We start from the raw sequence: 17,945 nt of genomic DNA, 5'->3' as shown, positions 1-17,945 counted from the left end.
GGTGGTCCCGTGTATTTGCTGTCCTTACCCTTCTCAATGGAACTGGTTGTGAGTTGGAAGGTGCTGTCTGAGGATCTTTGGTGAATTTCTGCAGTGCATCTTGTAGATAGTACACACTGCTGCTGCTTCTGAGCGTGGGTGGTGGAGGGAGTCGATGTTTGTGGATGTGGTGCCAATCAAGTAGGCTGTTTTATCCAGGATGGGTGCTGTGGGAGAGCAGTACCCACCAGGCAAGTGGGGAGTATTCCATCACACTGCTGATTTGACAATGGTCGACAGGCTTTAGGGAGTCAGGTGAGAGTTACTTGCTGCAGTATTTCTAGCCTATGACATGCTCCTGCATCCCCTACATTTACACGGCTGAGTCCAGTCTGGTCAATGGTAACCCCTGGAATGTTGAGAGTCAGGGAGATCAGTGATGGTGATGCCATTGATTGTCAAGGGGCAGTAAGTAGATGTTCCTTATGGAAGCTAATCACTGGCAGGCATCTGTGGCACAAATACTACTCCCCCACTTGCCAGTCCAAGCCTGGATTTTATTCAGGCTTTGCAACATTTGGACATGGACTGTTTCAGTATCTTAGGAGTGTGATGATGCTGAGCATGTGCAATTATCAGCAAATATTTCCACTTCTGACCTGCTGGAGGGGAGGCCATTGATGAAGCAGCTGATGACAACTGGGTCTGGGACACTATCCTGAGGAACTCCTGTAGAGGTGTCTTGGAGTTGAGATAATTGACCTCCAACAACCACAACCATTTTCCTATGTGCCAGGTACAATTACAACCAGTGCAGAATATGACCCCCTCCCACTCAGATCCCCATCCCCACCAGATTTGCTGGGGTTCCAATAAAAGTGGTCTTGATATCAAGGGCTATCACTCTCACCTCTGGAGTTCAGCTCTTTAGTCCATGTTTGAACCAAGGCTGTAATGAGGTCAGGAGCTGAGGCGTCCAGGCGGAACTCAAACTGGATGTCACTGAGCAGGTTATTGCTGAGCAGGTGCTATGCGACAGCACTACTGATGCCACATTCCATCACTTTACTGATGCGGTGTAGGAGTGGTAATTCACTGGATTTGATTTGTTCTGCTTTGTGTGGGACTTGCTTGGGAAACTTCCCACATTGTTCAGCAGATACCAGTACTGCAGGAATTGATAGGATTTGAACTGATGTCCACAAAACATTAGCCAGGGGATCTGGATTACTATTTTAGTCTCAATACTACTATGCTATCACTTCCTGTAACACTAAAATATGAGTCAGTTTTCCAAATTTGTTTTGTGTTTTCATTTAAAAATCATGAAATAGCACATTAGAAATATTTAACCTGAATTTTAGCAATTTCTGCAGCATTTAGAGATACTTACAATTTGAAGTTTGATAGTCTTGCCATCTAACTCTATAGTTCTGATTTTGAAGTCCACACCGATTGTACTGATATAACTTTCTGTGTACGTATCATCCTGGAAATTAACAGAATATTCAAGCTTGATATTGTGAAGTACAGTTGGACCAGAATGAAACCACCTCCTTGTTGTCGATTAACAATCAATCTGAATTGTTCTCAGTGCTATGGTTTCGTGGCTTCATCCACCTGGACTGTAATATCTATTCAAACCCAGAACTGGGTTGCATTTTGGAAACATGTTAAGAAATTATGAAGTACCTCTCTGCAAAGATAGGGCCTAAAAGTGCACTCAGTGTTAATAATGGTTACAGCTGTTTTAAAAATGCTGTTTACCTTCAAAAGGAATAGACTGCCATATTTTTTGAGGAAGTAACAAAAAAGATTGATGAGGGCAGAGCAGTAGATGTGATCTATATAGACTTCAGTAAGGCATTTGACAAGGTTCCCCATGGGAGACTGATTAGCAAGGCTAGATCTCACGGAATACAGGGAGAACTAGCCATTTGGATACAGAACTGGCTCAAAGGTAGAAGACAGAGGGTGGTGGTGGAGGGTTGTTTTTCAGACTGGAGGCCTGTATCCAGTGGAGTGCCACAAGGATCGGTGCTGGGCCCTCTACTTGTTTTGTCATTTACATAAATGATTTGGATGTGAGCATAAGAGGTACAGTTACTAAGTTTGTAGATGACACCAAAATTGGAGGTGTAGTGGACAGCGAAGACGGTGACCTCGGATTACATCAGGATCTTGAACAGATGGGCCAATGGGCTGAGAAGCAGCAGATGGAGTTTAATTCAGATAAATGCATGGTGCTGCATTTTGGGAAAGCAAATCTTAGTAGGACTTATACACTTAATGATAAGATCCTAGGGAGTGCTGTTTAACAAAGACCTTGGAGTGCAGGTTCATAGCTCCTTGAAAGTGGAGTCACAGGTAGACAGGATAGTGAAGGCGGCATTTGGTATGCTCTCTTTTATTGGTCAGAGTATTGAATACAGGAGTTGGTAGGTCATGTTGCGACTGTACGGAACCACTGTTGGAATATTGCGTGGAATTCTGGTCTTCCTATCAGAAAGATGTTACGAAACTTGAAAGGGTTCCGAAAAGATTTACAAGGATGTTGCCAGGGTTGGAGGATTTAAGTTATAGACAGAGGCTGAACAGGCTGGGGCTATTTTCCCTGGAGCGTCAGAAGCTGAGGGGTGACCTTACAGAGGTTTACAAAATCATGAGGGGCATGGATAGGGTAAATAGGCAAAGTCTTTTCCCTGGGGTCAGGGAGTCCAGAACTAGAGGGCATAGAGACCTACGGGGCAACGTTTTCACACAGAGGGTGGTACCTGAACAGAATAAGCTGCCAAAGGAAGTGATGGAGGCTGGTACAACTGCAACATTTTAGAGACAGTTGGATGAATAGGGAGAGTTTGGAGGGATAAGGGCCGGGTGCTGGCAGGTGGGACTAGATTGAGTTGGGATATCTGGTCGGCATGGACGGGTTGGACCGAAGGGTCAGTTTCCATGCTGTACATCTCTATGACTATTTGTTTTCAATTCTGATAATACTACTATCTGCAGTTTGCATTCATGAACTAAGTAGATCCTTCATGAGCAGAAATGTAATCAGTTAGTGAGTGGGACTGAAGGTCCCTCCCAGGTTATAATAATCAGTACAATACATGCCAAAGAAAGCAATCAAAGCATCTTTTGCTTATGGTGAAACGACACATGCAACAACGAGTTTCTGACTACCACTTAGTGGAAGCACCTATAAAATTATGCCAGAAAACGAACAGAAGCACTTTTGCTGTTATATTGCTCCCGGTAGTTTTCAGTTTTCTGAGTAGTTAGCACCAGCCCCAAAGTTTAACAAGTTAACAACCAGCCATACATTCTGAGCATGAGGAATATTGTGTTGATCAAGGATCAGGTTAAGGAAAAATAGCTACAGATATTAACTTGCAAGCTGCTGCTTTTTGAAACAGCTGTATGCAACAGGACAACTTTGGTTTTGACTGCTCAAACTTATGAAAATAGCCCTGCATTATTCACCACCCAAGACGAGGGCGTTAAAGACTGGAAGCAGTTTCCTTAAAAGTACTATCAATTGCTTTCATATTACTAGGAGTGAGACAATTCAGGACAGCATTTATACAGCAAAAGAGTTTCCTGAAACAGTGCTCCCAGCTGCAACAGGAACAATGCACAATGTTTTAGAAGAAGGCTGATTCAATTTCAAACTGACAAATGCAGTTTCAGCCTGCCCTCAGCCAACCCAGTTGGAAGGAGGGACAAAACATAAACATCACAAAATGCAAATGCTGGGTGTGGCACATTTGCTTCTTCATCTTGTGTCAGCTTGGTTAATTTAGCTCTCAACAAGGCGAGTAGAGTGGTGTGAAAGGTCAGCACAGCACTCTCCATTGTAACTCTACAAGAACATCATGGATCAGACTAAGGATTGTAAAAAAAAAATCACGTCTCTCTACCTTTCAGCGTTGGCTGGTTTGTATGTTGGGACTTGTAGGACATTTTGTTCCTTTTTAATACTGTTGAACACAACGGTTTTCATATTTCCAATTGAGGCATTTTAATTGGATTCAGGACACTACATTCTGTAATTAATGTCCATCCATGTATGACATGTCAACTTACATCCTAGTCCTGAGTTACCATAGAAATTCCTCAACTTTCCCCACCCCAAACTCCATGTGTATCAGTTGCCTTGCTGTTTAAGGCACACAAGTGGAGCACAATCTGAACAAACAGGAGTGTTTCCAGTTTAGCCACCAATTTAGTATTTCTGCTCAGATTACAGTTTTTATGCAAGATCACCAATTGGCAAAGATTTTAATTGGTGGGGAAAAAGGGGAACAGTTGACATTTCCTCCTATTTTGCCCACTTCCTAACCATTCCACCCTTCAAAAGCTAAGTTGCAAATACTAACATTTCTGAAAACAATTAGATAAATCACCATGAACCAAAAGTCACATGCTTAACGCTTTCAAATTTTCAGCGAGGTCAGGATCCCAAGTGAGGACATGAGCCGAAATTTCAGAGGTACAAAGCTCCAAGACAGCAATGGGCACTATGGAACTCTGACCAAGTTGTAACAGGCAGGCTTCCCTTCTGACACAGCTCTGCTCTCAACACCCCACTGAGGGCTTGCAAACGTTTACAAGCCTCAAAGGGTTCATAGTCGAGGAACACTTGGGAAGCACAGCATTGGATACTTTGCCCTGGAACACAGTTAAGAAATTACAAACCTGTAATTTACTACCTTTATCTGTGAGTTTCCAATGTAGACTTTCACACTGCATTATCAACATGCTCTCCCTCCTTTACAAACTATCCCAAGCAGACAGAAAAGAATCAATCTTATTTGGCCCAACTTTTACCAGCCACAAGAATTAATGCAACTCAAAATTAGTTACAAAGTTTTCTGTTATGAGAAATTAAATTAAATATTTTGGAAACTGTGCTGAGATAGCACAAAGGAGTGAAAGAATAAAGTTAGCAGACACGAAGTCCAATTGGAGTTCGACATATTCAATTTACACACAGATTCCCTGTTTGTGAAACTTAAGGCAAACAACAGGCAACAATGAAAGTTTTCAATCCAAACAAAACAAACTAGAAACCTCATCATTCATCTGGAAACAGTGTGCAGTGTTATACAGCTACAACCCTTGGAGGAATAACACAGCAAAAGAAACATTTCATAGATCTAATTCTGCTTGATACAAAAAGGTGGAACAGTTACTATCATATCCCAAATTTTTTGTCCATGGGAGAAGGTAGGAAAATAGTGAGTTCAGACCATGGCTGCAATATACGCAAGAAATAGGACACAGTTAAAAATCACACAACACCAGGCTATAGTCCAACAGGTTTATTTGGAAACACTAGCTTTCGGAGCGTTGCTCCTTCAGGTGGTTGTGGAGTATAAGACAGTAATACACAATTTATAGCCAACATTTAGCATCATAATAGTTAGTGATATACTGAACAAACCTGAATTGTTAAGTTATTTTGAAAAAGTCACTTAAAAGTAGTTCTTGGATTTACATATTAATGAACCAAAACCTGCATTCTAAAAGGTGAAAGACTTAACAATCCAGATTTGTTCAATATATCACTAAATATTCACATTGCCTCTTTTGCAGATGATGTTTCCTTTATGAGTAGGAACAGTTTCTCTTTCTCAACTCTAGCCAGCCCACTCAGTTTTGAAAACCTCCATCAAGAAAGGTTTGTTATCTGCCCCCTCCCATACTCCCTATTTACAGCTAGAAAAATGGCTCAGAAATCATTAAGGGTGGCCATTGCAGTAAGTGTGGCCCAAATAATTCCCCTCTCATCCACTAACTAGCAAACAGGGCAAAAAACTAGCAGCTGTGTCTTGCCTTTTACTTTGTTCACCATGCCCAACTTCTAAACCCCTTCCACCTTCCCTCCAAAAAAAAACATCCTGAGAACAGCAAATGTCAGAGTCCAAAACCCAAAGCAGAGCTACATTACCAAGGTAATCTAGGAAGTAATCAGGGCAAGTTAAATTATAGCATTACACCCATCATTCATGCTACCTTCCACCACATAGGAAGGGTTCCATAAGTAAGGCAGACATGACTATCGGGATCAATACATTTCAAAGAGGTTCCATTGAAATTCATCCATCCACTGTCTCCATTTTCAGAGTTGACAAAATGTTTAATCTCTTTTGCAGATAGTCAATTAAAACTGAAACACAAATGTATACTTGTAAACTATAAACATGCCCCTCAAGATTCATTCACAATTAGACACCAGCATGAACATTGCATGAGAGGAGTGTTTCATTTTGGAAGATTGATGAAATTACAGTGAAGAGCATCAAGATAGTTTGGTCGTGGTGAAACCTGGCTATCTGGGCTTTGAGTTACACCTAGTAGCAAACATGTCCCACATCACATACTTCATACATCTCCCCTGCCATATTTGCAGAGGATTTTAAATCCACACCCTTGCAATGGTTTCCTTTTCAAGCAGCAACAGTTTGCCCAGTCAGTTTTGAAACCCTCTATGAAGGAAGGCTTGTTCCCTGCCCTCAACCATACTCCCCATTCACTGCCACATTAGTAAGAAATCAATTCATTTTACTTTTACAATTACACCAGATTCTCATCACCGTAGTTATTTTACTGTACAATGTTACTAAACCACTGCAAATAATCTAATCTAAAAACCGAATGTAACAGGTACAAACATCAGCACAGGATAACAAGAGCCCAGCTTAGCCTGCCTCAATTTGCCCCTCAGTTTTGAGGGGTGTTTTTGGGGTGGAGGACAGGAGCAAGGCCATAAGATATCGGCACAGAATTAGACCATTCAGCCCATCAGGTCAACTATGCCATTTGCTCATGGCTGGAATGTTTCTCAACCCCATAACCCTTGAACCCCTTACTAATCAACAACTTCTCTCTTTCAATGGCCAGGCCTATAAAAGCCCTCTGTATCAATGAGTTCCACAGATTCACCACCCTAGTCTCTGCTGCCAGTGGAAGCATACTATTCATGTCCACTCAGTCAAGTATTCTGTACGTTTCTATCTGATCTCCCCCTCAATCCTTTACATCCATTAAATACGAATCCAGAGTCCTCAAATGCTTTTCATATGACAAGCCCTTCATTTCTGGGATCATACTTGTAAATCTCCTCTGAAACCCCTCCAATGGCAGCACATCCTTCCTTAGATACAGGGTCCAAAAAGGCTCTCAATATTCCAAACATGGTCCGACCACAGTGTATACAGCCTCAGCAGTACATTTCTACTCCTGAATTCTAGTCCTCTTGAAGCGAATGCTGACTTGGCTTTTGCCTTGCCAACTGAACCAGCATGTTAACTTTAAGAGATAGTCCTGAACCAGGACTCTCAGGTTACTTGTGCTTCAGACTTCCAAAGCCTTTCCCCATTGAGTAAATAGCCTATACTTTTCTTCCTATCAAGGTGCATAAATTCTCACTTTCCAACATTGTGTTCCATCTAACACTTGTCTGTCCACTTTCCATGCTTATGGAAGTCCTTTTGCAGCCTCCACTGCTTCCACAACACTCCCTCCATCTTTTTGACAACTGCAAGATTAGCAGCAATGCCCTCAGTTCCTTCATCCAAGTTGTTAACATATAACCAGAATAGCTGTGGGTCCCAACATTAGCCCATGATATTCCACTAGTTACCATCTTGAAAAAGCCTCCTTTAGCCCCACTCTGCCTTTTGCCAGTCAGCCAATCCTCTGTCCATGAGTACCTTGCCTCGAACACCATGAGTTCTTATTGAGCAACCTTCTGTGCTGCACCATATCAAAGGCCTTCTGAAATTCAGAGTAGATCACATTAATTTGCTCTTCTTTATCTAACTTGCTCATTACCTTTTCAAAGAATTCTAACAGATCTGTTCGGCATGACCTCCCTTGACAAAGCCACTGTTTTCCCTGGAGGGTCAGGGGCAGAGGGGTGACCAATAGAGGTTCATGAAATCACCAAGGGCATGGATAAGATAAACAAAGTCTCTTCCTTGGGATGGAGCAGACCAGAACTAAAGGGCATAGGTTTAGGGTGAAGGGGGAAAGATATAAAAAATAGGGGCGGCTTTTTCACAAAGAGGATGGTACGTTTATGGATTGAGCTGCCGAAGGAATGGTGGAGGCTGGTACAATTGCAACATTTAAAAGGCATCTGGATGGGTTTATGAATAGCAAGGGTTTGGAGGGATATGAGCTGGGTGCTGGCAAATGGGACTAGATTGGGTTGGGATATCTGGTTGGCATAGATGAGTTGGACCGAAGGGTCTGTTTCCATGCTGTACATCTCTATGACTCAGCCCTATTTTACCATGCACTTCCAAGTACTCTGCAATCTCATTTTAAAGTGGGTTTTAAAATCTTACCAAAAACTGATGTCAGACTAATCAGCTTATAGTTTCCTGTCATCCCTCGTATCTTAAACAGGGATGTTGCATTAGCAATTTTCCAGTTCTCTGGGACCCTCCCTGACTCCAGCGATTGCTGAAAGATCAATCTCCTCAGTTATCTCTTTCAGAATTACTGGGTGCAGTCCATCTGATCCAGGTGATTTATCCACCTTCAGACTTTTCAGCTTCCCTAGCACCTTCTCCTTAGTGATGGCAATTATTCTCATTTCTGCCCCGACTCTCGAAGTTCCAGTACACTGCTGGTGTCTTCCACTCTGCCATTTCTTTGCTCCCCATTACTACCTATCCAGCCTCATTCGCCAGCAGACCAATATCTAAAAAGACTGCTGTAATAGCTAGCCTTCTCTTACACTTCATTGTTTCCCTCCTCATTGCTATTTTAAAGCTATTTGCTGGCTTTTAAAAGGGTTTCCAGAAATATTCACATTATATGTTTTGCTTTTATGCTGAAAAATGTGGTGCTGGAAAAGCGCAGGTCAGGCAACATCCAAGGAGGAGAATCGACGTTTTGGGTATAAGCCCTTCTTCTAATGTCCGAAACGTCGATTCTCCTGCTCCTTGGATGCTGCCTGACCTGCTGCGCTTTTCCAGCACCACATTTTCCAGCTCTGATCTCTAACATCTGCAGTCCACCCTTTCTCCATGTTTGTTTTTATGCTGTCTGACTTGCCTTATTCGCCACGGTTTTCTCATTCTTCCCTCTGTCTGTTTCTTCTTCCTTGGGACGAAATTTTGCTATGCCTCTCAAATTACCCCACAAACTCCTGCTATTACCGCTTCATAGTTTTCCAACTAGGTTTCTCTTCCAATTAACTCAGGCCAGCTCCTCCCTCAAATCTGTGTAGTTACCTTTACTCAATTGTAATATTGTTAGATCTGATTCCAGCTTCTCCTCCTCCAACTGAAGGGTGAATTCTTTCATATTATGGGCACTGCTCCCTAAGGGTTCCTTCAGCTCAAGTCTACCTTTTTATACATTGCCTGGCCCAGCATCTCTATTTCATTTAATTAGTACTTAATTTGACTTTTAAAGATTCCATACTAGTCATTTAGTTGTAAGCCTGTAAATATTTCCCTTATTTACGTTCAATCTGAAAGTAATAATAGTCAGTCAAATTAGTAGCTATCACCAAGTGACCTTAGTTCTCCTGGGATGTCAATTTTTGTGCTGAGCCTCTGATCCTGAGCTTCAATTTATCCTGTTAAAAACCATTACAAGCTATGAGGCAAAAAAAAGCATACAAAAAGCACCTCTTCCCCTCTGCTCCAAATTCCCAGTGCTTCTAATTTCTCTGAACTATATATTCTGGCTGTGTCTCACTCTGGATGCAATCTCTCCTTTACTGTACAAAGCTTACTGATCTCAGGGAGATAAACAGTACAAGAAAGGAGACAACTGTCTTCTAACAGATGATCAATCTTGAAACCCAAGAACTTCAAACCATTAACAGTTCAGAATACTCTCTTCAGATACAACTCAAATTGGAAGGACAAATTGGAAGGAGCTTGTGGGTTTTCACTTTATTCTATTAGCGGCAAAGTGACAACCACTCCTGCCTCACAGCATCAGGTACCCAGATTTGATTCCACCCCAGAGTGACTTACTCCCCAGGTTTGTGCAGTTTCCTCTTACTGCCCAAAGATGTGCAGATTGGGTGGATGGGCCATGGGAAATGCAGGGTTAGGGTGAGTCAGATGCTTGGGTGGGGTTGGTGTAGACTCAACAGGCTGAATGACATATTCTATGATATCAAATGTATAATTGTGGGTGTGGCATGGACCAGTCACTTCCTGTAGTTTCTCTGTTACCGTGATAACTATTTAGAATTAACCCATACCTGGGAGAGGTAAATGTGTATTAAAATGTATTAACAGGGTGAAGTGAACCGTTGGATGTAAACAGTATATGCAACAACAGGCCAGTCATAAAGCTGGTATAAAACATTGACAGCAAATTACCAAAGAAATGAATGCTATACTTACTGCAAATCTAAGGAGGAGACAAGATTTTCCAACACCGGAGTCTCCAATCAGCAGCAGCTTGAATAAATAGTCACTGAAATAGATAAAAGAGAAAAGTTTGCCAAAGATTACACTAAGAACTTGATATTCTTTAACAATATATTATGGCTAAAATAGTCATTTGCAGAGTGTCATCTTTCATAATTGTACCTGCATAAAAATAGAACTCTCTCACCCAAATACAATTATGCATTTGCTGCCTTACTTCTCAATTATTATTCATGCCACACCTGAGAATCTTACGATAATAGGATTCAATGACTTAGCTTCACTGAAGAGTGCCCTGGATACATTGTCAGATAGCCACACCCAACAGCATCTCAACTGAATTGGATATCCTTCCCAGTGTCACCAATACCTTCAATGCCTTTAATGTCGAATATCAGCCTAACAACAGATACACAACTGTTTATCCAATACATCAAGATCATAGAAGGCCCAAATGCTTCACATGAGGCAAAATGAGCATTATAAAATACATGCTGACATAGAAGTCAGGTCCAGAGCTTTAAAGGAGCATTTTAAAGAAGGAAAGTGAAGTAGAGAGAGAAAAAGAGGCTTCCACTTGAAGTCAAACCAAGTGAATATTGATCCAAAGGCGATATCAGGAGAGATGAACTCAGTACTTATCTGAAAAGTTAAAGTTTCTACTAGCTACACCCTATCACATCCTCACACACCTCTCTAGCACTCGTAAGCAGAGTGTTACTGATGAAATTGTTCATTGAATGAAATATTTCAACTAATTAACATGCTTAAAGATTGCAGAAATTTGAACCAACATTTTATCTCAAACACCCTCCAAGTCTAGGACTCTATCAAAACTACATTCCTGAGTTCCAAGATATACTGCAGTTGGTGGAAAATAGATGATTCTAATGGAGGGTTGTGGTGGAACCATTCATAAATAATCAATTTTTCCTGCCTAGTATCTGACCCATGGTAATTTTATGAGCTTTTTCTTGTTTACATCGTTAACCCATGTCTCTCAGGTTTCTTCCATGCCCTTTGAACAAGGACAACTTCTGGAAGAAAACCCAACATTAAATTAGTAATGTACTCAAAACTGAGAATGAGAAAGATTGGAACTTTATTTGGCAGCCATGAAGAATCATACATCTGCACTTGAAATAATCTGATGTTAAAATGGCCCTTTAAGCCACCTGTATCAATAATCCAGTCTTGAAGAGTCATATCAAACTTGGAACCTTAACTGTTTCCCTCTCCACAGATGCTACCAGACCTGCTTTTTATATGTAGAGTCATAGAGATGTACAGCACGGAAACAGACCTTTCGGTCCAACCTGTCCACGCCGACCAGATATCCCAACCCAATCTAGTCCCACCTGCCAGCACCCGACCCATATCCCTCCTAACCTTTCCTATTCATATACCCATCCAAATGCCTCTTACATGTTGCAATTGTACCAGCCTATGCCACTTCATTCCATACAAGTACCACCCTGTGTGAAAAAGTTGCCCCCAGGCCTGTTTTATATCTTCCCCCCTCACCCTAAACCTATGCCCTCGAGTTCTGCACGCCCCCCACCCCAGAGAAAAGACTTTGCCTATTTACCCTATCCATGCCCCTTCCTGAAAAAGGGCTTATGCCCGAAACGTCGATTCTCCTGCTCCTCGGATGCTGCCTGGCCTGCTATGTTTTTCCAGCATCACATTTTTCAACTCTGGTCTAGAATATATACATGATTACATTTGAGCAGTGCACATTTGGCAAAACTCCGCTTTGGTGAGCAGAGTGAAGCACATCGCTGGGCACTGCTGATCCAGGTAAAACTTGGTCTAGGCCATGAGGCTAATAGGTTGTCACAATACGTTTGGGAAATGTAGGTGACCAGGGCACTCCCCCTGCATGTATAAACACCATCTCAGGATGCAAATGCCACTTTTCTAATTAGTGCTTCCAACATGTTTTTCATCAACCAAGAATTCCCTTCTCTGTACTACACTTCTGACCCTTTCTCCTCCATCCAGACTTCCCCTATTCTATCCACCAGCCATTGTAATTCAACAGACTAAAAGCTACAAATTTCCTTCATTACAGCACAATGGCAGCACTGAACGCACCTTCTCCCCACACACCCCCACCCCCATTTCAATTCCCTTCGATTCTCCCTTGTCCATCCTTCAAACACCCATGAGCAATCCTTCACCATCACACAGATCCTTCCCATGCAACAGAGAAAATGCTATACCTGATCTTTCACCCTCTCCCTTTCCACTGCTCAAGGGCAGACCCAACTCATTTCCAGGTGAAATAACCATTTACTGTTCACAATGTAGTATCCTCTATGCTGGGAAAGGGCAACGATGATTACACCATCACCTTGTTGAACACATTCACTCAATCTGCATGACCTCAAGTTTCCACCACTCAACACAACCACAGCTGATACTGGGTTTCAACACCATTTTCCTGTCTACTCCCCACAGCGCATGATTCTCAGACACCAAAAATCTATCAATCCCAGCCTTAAAAGCACTCTGATGGAGCATCGTATCTCCCAGGAGCAACAAATTACTAACATTTACTATGAGGGAAGAGATGATCTTTATCTCAGTGTTAAAAGACTGGCATCTTAGAGAGTGACCCCTTTGTTCTCAATTCCTCAGCGCATCTACCCCAAACTCCTTCCCTTCAGAGAATTTTCTTTGCCAGACACTTCGGGGTTGACTGCTTCCAGCACTTGTTTTCGCTGTTTGGTTCGCATCATATCCCACAATGATGTGGATGGAGTTAACTGGAGCAAATTTGGACCTTGCTTCATAGAGAAAGAGCCAGATTAGACTTGTAATAACCCCTGCATTTATTATAGTTTTGCTTTCACAGTTCAGAAACATACTAATTTAAAGAACAATTTGATACATAGACTGAGTTGGCAGGAAAGAAAAAGGTGGAGAAAGGGGTGGAAAACTCAAAACTAGACTTTCAGCAAACACTGACTTGATATCAACTATTCATTCACCTCAAAAAATACAGTCTTGAGTGAAATAGAAATTTGCGAATGCCCTTGTCTTCTGTTCACAACAGATCACAAATAGCTGTTCAAACCAACTTTCTGCATACTTCATCCTCTAGAAATCATATCCAAAAACAAAGACAAAACAAAGCTCACATTCTAGGATTTATAAATGATATAATTGAACCCTGTGTACACTCATTTTGGTTGTACATTCTACTTTTAATTCTGCATTGCTCAACTGCTTTACCAACTTCACTAGCTCTGCAAAACCTATGATTCAATTGTGTCATCTACTTAGACTTGAAATAATGTTGTACCCTCAACTCTCAGGTTTGTGGTCAAGCAAATAACTTGACATTGTTTAAAATGACAGACATGTACAATCAATACTGTCAACCTTATCTACAAATCCTGAAACTAAGTCACAACACCATTTGCAATCCTCATTTGAACCCTCAGCCAAGCCACTCCAGAATACAAAATACCCCAAATATTCTAAAATGAACTAACTGAAATATAGTGTATAATACCAACATGGAACAAATTACCCCGATCATCAGGACAAAAAATAATGACTAACTTCAGACTGGCTGTATTCAGTAAACAAACACAAATAAATCTTTTCCAATACTGTCAAAGATATCCAGCCACTGTGCAGGAGTCTCATATTACATCACAGATCCACATGACAATATTAGCCAATGCTCCTCAAGCATTAGCTCAACATATGCCAAATCAGTTTGGATTCTCTCAGGTGACTTGGGAGTGTACTTTGAGGTTTTTAAATATAATCCACGATGTCACAGAGTGTTGTGTGGCAAGTAGGTCTTGTGCAAATGCGATACAGTTGCAAGTGGCATAATTGTATGTACTAACCTCAAGTGAAATAGCAATTTTTGTCAATTACTCATTTTCAGATCAATATAAACTTTTGTTCATTTACAAAATATAGTACAGTATTTTGAAATAAATATTTCAGTTACTGTTCAAAATGGATTAGTTTTAAAAAGTAATTGCTTCAACATGTAAATCCTACAACTGCTTACTTTTTTAAAAAAAATGATAGTACATGAAAGTAAAACACTACCAGTTATGTGAACATGCCCATCTTGTGTTTCGCTATATTCATTGGAGCATCGGTTATTTAAATGTTATTACTTCAATAAATATTGCACTAACTTATATTATAACTGCATTATTTCATCAGTTAGATTAGCAATATACAATTTGTAATCATAAGTATACACAAATGCAAGGAACGATCTCAAAGTCAGATCCTGGCAGCATGCATGTATATAGCACCTGCCATGAAGCAAGATATTCTGAGGTGACATATAGGGGAGCAATCAGACAATACTGACACTGAGCTGAAAGAAGGAATGTGAGAATGGATGATTAAATGCTTGGTCATAGACGAAGATTTTGAGGACTATGTTAAAGACAGAAAAACAGAAGTGGGTTTGCAATAGAATTCCAAAGTCTCAAGTGCAAATATCATGACTTTGTGGGGGTGGGGATACTCAAGGTCAAGGTTGGAGGAATGAAGCGTTCCGAGGGTTAGGATTGGTTACAGATAAGGTTATGAACACAAGGATGAGAATTTTAAGCAAAGCATTTATGCATCTGGAAAAGTTAATGAGATAATAATGGATGAGTGGGACTTGCTGCAGATCAGTCAATAGATAGTTCAGGATTGAAACACGAAAATCAAGAGGTCAGCCAGGAAAGTACAGAAATTATTGAGTCTGGAAACAAAAATGGACAAGGGTTTACGCAGCAGATGCACTGAGACAGAGTGGAGATTGGCATAGTGATGCAAAAGGTTGCAGCAAAACCATCAAAAGGTTTAATAGCACAAACGTGTGCTTCGTTCAGCTGGCAACACTTCAATTGAAATATTACTACACAAGGTTAGAGCTTGAAGCCCCCACAACAGAATTTACATATCATCTAGACTAAACAGCTCACTGCATGCACTGATGGTTGCTGAGTTGTCACAAGTACCACAGATGAAACCAGCCTCAAATCCAAATACATCTTGACTGATTGTTGTTAGCTGAAGCATTGTGTTTTGTGTAATTTACATTGAAATGTTATTACATAAATATAGGATATTTGCAAACCTCAACACTTAGGCTGTCATTCTTTCACAATGAACTGAAGCATACCAACTGAAAGGCCTTAGCTCAAGTTATACGTAGACTGCTTAAAAGTGCTTAAACAACCTAGAAATTGTTTCCTAACTGGTTCCTTTCAAGGAGCTGATCTGTCATCCTCTGTGCAGGAGTCATTATATGCAAGACCAGACATGAAACACTGCGATTTCAGGCCAATCGAAAACAAAGCCTGGGATGAACCACTCTCTCTCATTTGTCACTGGCTTGCAATTTGTATATAGTGACCCTATGGCCAACAAAATTATTACATTCAAATTGATTGACATTTTGTATGTTCACTAGTTTTGAATTATTAAACTATTATAAAGCATTAACAACATGACTCTTCAGCTGCACAAAGAGAAGTGACATTCCAGAGCGCTTATGCTGAGTGTTCATTAGTTCGCAAGGTCCACGTGACAGACACCTGACATCCTGGGTGGATCACATTAGAATAGGTCAGGAAAGTATGCCAAAAACCCTTTACCAACAGCACAGTTCTTCCAAAAGATATTCTATTAACCATAAAGATCAACATCTAGGAGTGTCCAGGATTGAGGAATAAAATACCATGCAAAATCAGGCCTGAAAAGAATTGAAACAGGACAAAACAGCTAACAGGACTGTGGGAATAGCAGATTCTCCACTTCAGAGTTGGACGGGGGTGGGGGGAGAAGAGGCCATTCAGCATAGCATGAGGCGGCCTGACAGGAACAGGGCAAGGCAATTCACAATGCTGGTACAAGGGAGAGGGTAACAGGATACCATCAGTTAGTTTGCACTGCCATTCAAATAGACCACGGCTGGTCTATAACAATTCAAATGGAACAGCTTCAGCCAATAGCCCTTAGACTCAAAAAAAAGGTGGGTAATGGTGGAGAGGGGACGGGTGGAGGCTGGTTTTTGGATAAGAAAGACAGAGTGTGGTGGGGGAGAGATCATTAAAAAAGAGGAGAGAAGCAGGGAATGAAGGGAAAATGGGAATACAGTGAGAGGGAGCTGGGAACCGGGGAGGGGGGGGGGTGGAGAGAGATGGGAGGGGGGGGGGTGGAGAGAGATGGGGGGGGGGGGGGGGGGGAGAAACGGGGGGGGGGGGGGGAGAGAAACGGGAGGGGGGGGGAGGAAACGGGAGGGGGGGGGAGGAAACGGGAGGGGGGGGGGAGGAAACGGGAGGGGGGGGGGAGGAAACGGGAGGGGGGGGGAGGAAACGGGAGGGGGGGGGGAGGAAACGGGAGGGGGGGGGGGAGGAAACGGGAGGGGGGGGGAGGAAACGGGAGGGGGGGGGGAGGAAACGGGAGGGGGGGGGAGGAAACGGGAGGGGGGGGGAGGAAACGGGAGGGGGGGGGAGGAAACGGGAGGGGGGGGGAGGAAACGGGAGGGGGGGGGAGGAAACGGGAGGGGGGGGAGGAAACGGGAGGGGGGGGGAGGAAACGGGAGGGGGGGAGGAGGAAACGGGAGGGGGGGGGAGGAAACGGGAGGGGGGGGAGGAAACGGGAGGGGGGGGGAGGAAACGGGAGGGGGGGGAGGAAACGGGAGGGGGGGGGGAGGAAACGGGAGGGGGGGGGAGGAAACGGGAGGGGGGGGGAGGAAACGGGAGGGGGGGGGAGGAAACGGGAGGGGGGGGGGAGGAAACGGGAGGGGGGGGGAGGAAACGGGAGGGGGGGGGAGGAAACGGGAGGGGGGGGGAGGAAACGGGAGGGGGGGGGAGGAAACGGGAGGGGGGGGGAGGAAACGGGAGGGGGGGGAGGAAACGGGAGGGGGGGGAGGAAACGGGAGGGGGGGGGAGGAAACGGGAGGGGGGGGGAGGAAACGGGAGGGGGGGGGAGGAAACGGGAGGGGGGGGGAGGAAACGGGAGGGGGGGGGGAGGGAAACGGGGGGGGGGGGAGGAAACGGGAGGGGGGGGGAGGAAACGGGAGGGGGGGGAGGAAACGGGAGGGGGGGGGGAGGAAACGGGAGGGGGGGGGGAGGAAACGGGAGGGGGGGGGGAGGAAACGGGAGGGGGGGGGAGGAAACGGGAGGGGGGGGGAGGAAACGGGAGGGGGGGGGAGGAAACGGGAGGGGGGGGGAGGAAACGGGAGGGGGGGGGGAGGAAACGGGAGGGGGGGGAGGAAACGGGAGGGGGGGGGAGGAAACGGGAAGGGGGGGAGGGAGAAGTGGGGGGAAGTGGGGGTGGGGGGGGGGGTTGGGAGAAGTGGGGGGTTTGGGGGTGGAGGGAGGGGGGTTGGGGAGATGGGGGGGTTTGGGGGAGATGGGGGTGGGGGGGTTGGGGGAGATGGGGGTGGGGGGGTTGGGGGAGATGGGGGTGGGGGGGTTGGGGGAGATGGGGGTGGGGGGGTTGGGGGAGATGGGGGTGGGGGGGTTGGGGGAGATGGGGGTGGGGGGGTTGGGGGAGATGGGGGTGGGG

The 17,945-nt window shown here is 43.8% G+C and overlaps 1 protein-coding gene across 1 annotated transcript in view; it reads right to left on the bottom strand.

Annotated features, from left to right (window-relative positions):
• The window catches only part of LOC140483404 (ras-related protein ORAB-1-like), a 39,776-nt gene that overhangs the window by 8,496 nt on the left and 13,335 nt on the right, over window positions 1-17,945 (bottom strand). Inside the window, exons 2-3 of the mRNA XM_072581653.1 lie at window positions 10,365-10,437; window positions 1,373-1,468 (exon numbers count right to left, since the gene is read on the bottom strand). Coding sequence (XP_072437754.1) covers window positions 1,373-1,468; window positions 10,365-10,437 — 169 coding nt within the window. The remainder of the gene's footprint in view (window positions 1-1,372; window positions 1,469-10,364; window positions 10,438-17,945) is intronic.

The sequence above is a fragment of the Chiloscyllium punctatum genome, chromosome 11, assembly GCF_047496795.1.
Source record: "Chiloscyllium punctatum isolate Juve2018m chromosome 11, sChiPun1.3, whole genome shotgun sequence".
Classification (NCBI taxonomy): Eukaryota; Metazoa; Chordata; class Chondrichthyes; order Orectolobiformes; family Hemiscylliidae; genus Chiloscyllium; species Chiloscyllium punctatum.
Note: the sequence above shows the minus strand (reverse complement) of the source record. Positions and strands in the feature narration are given on the sequence as shown.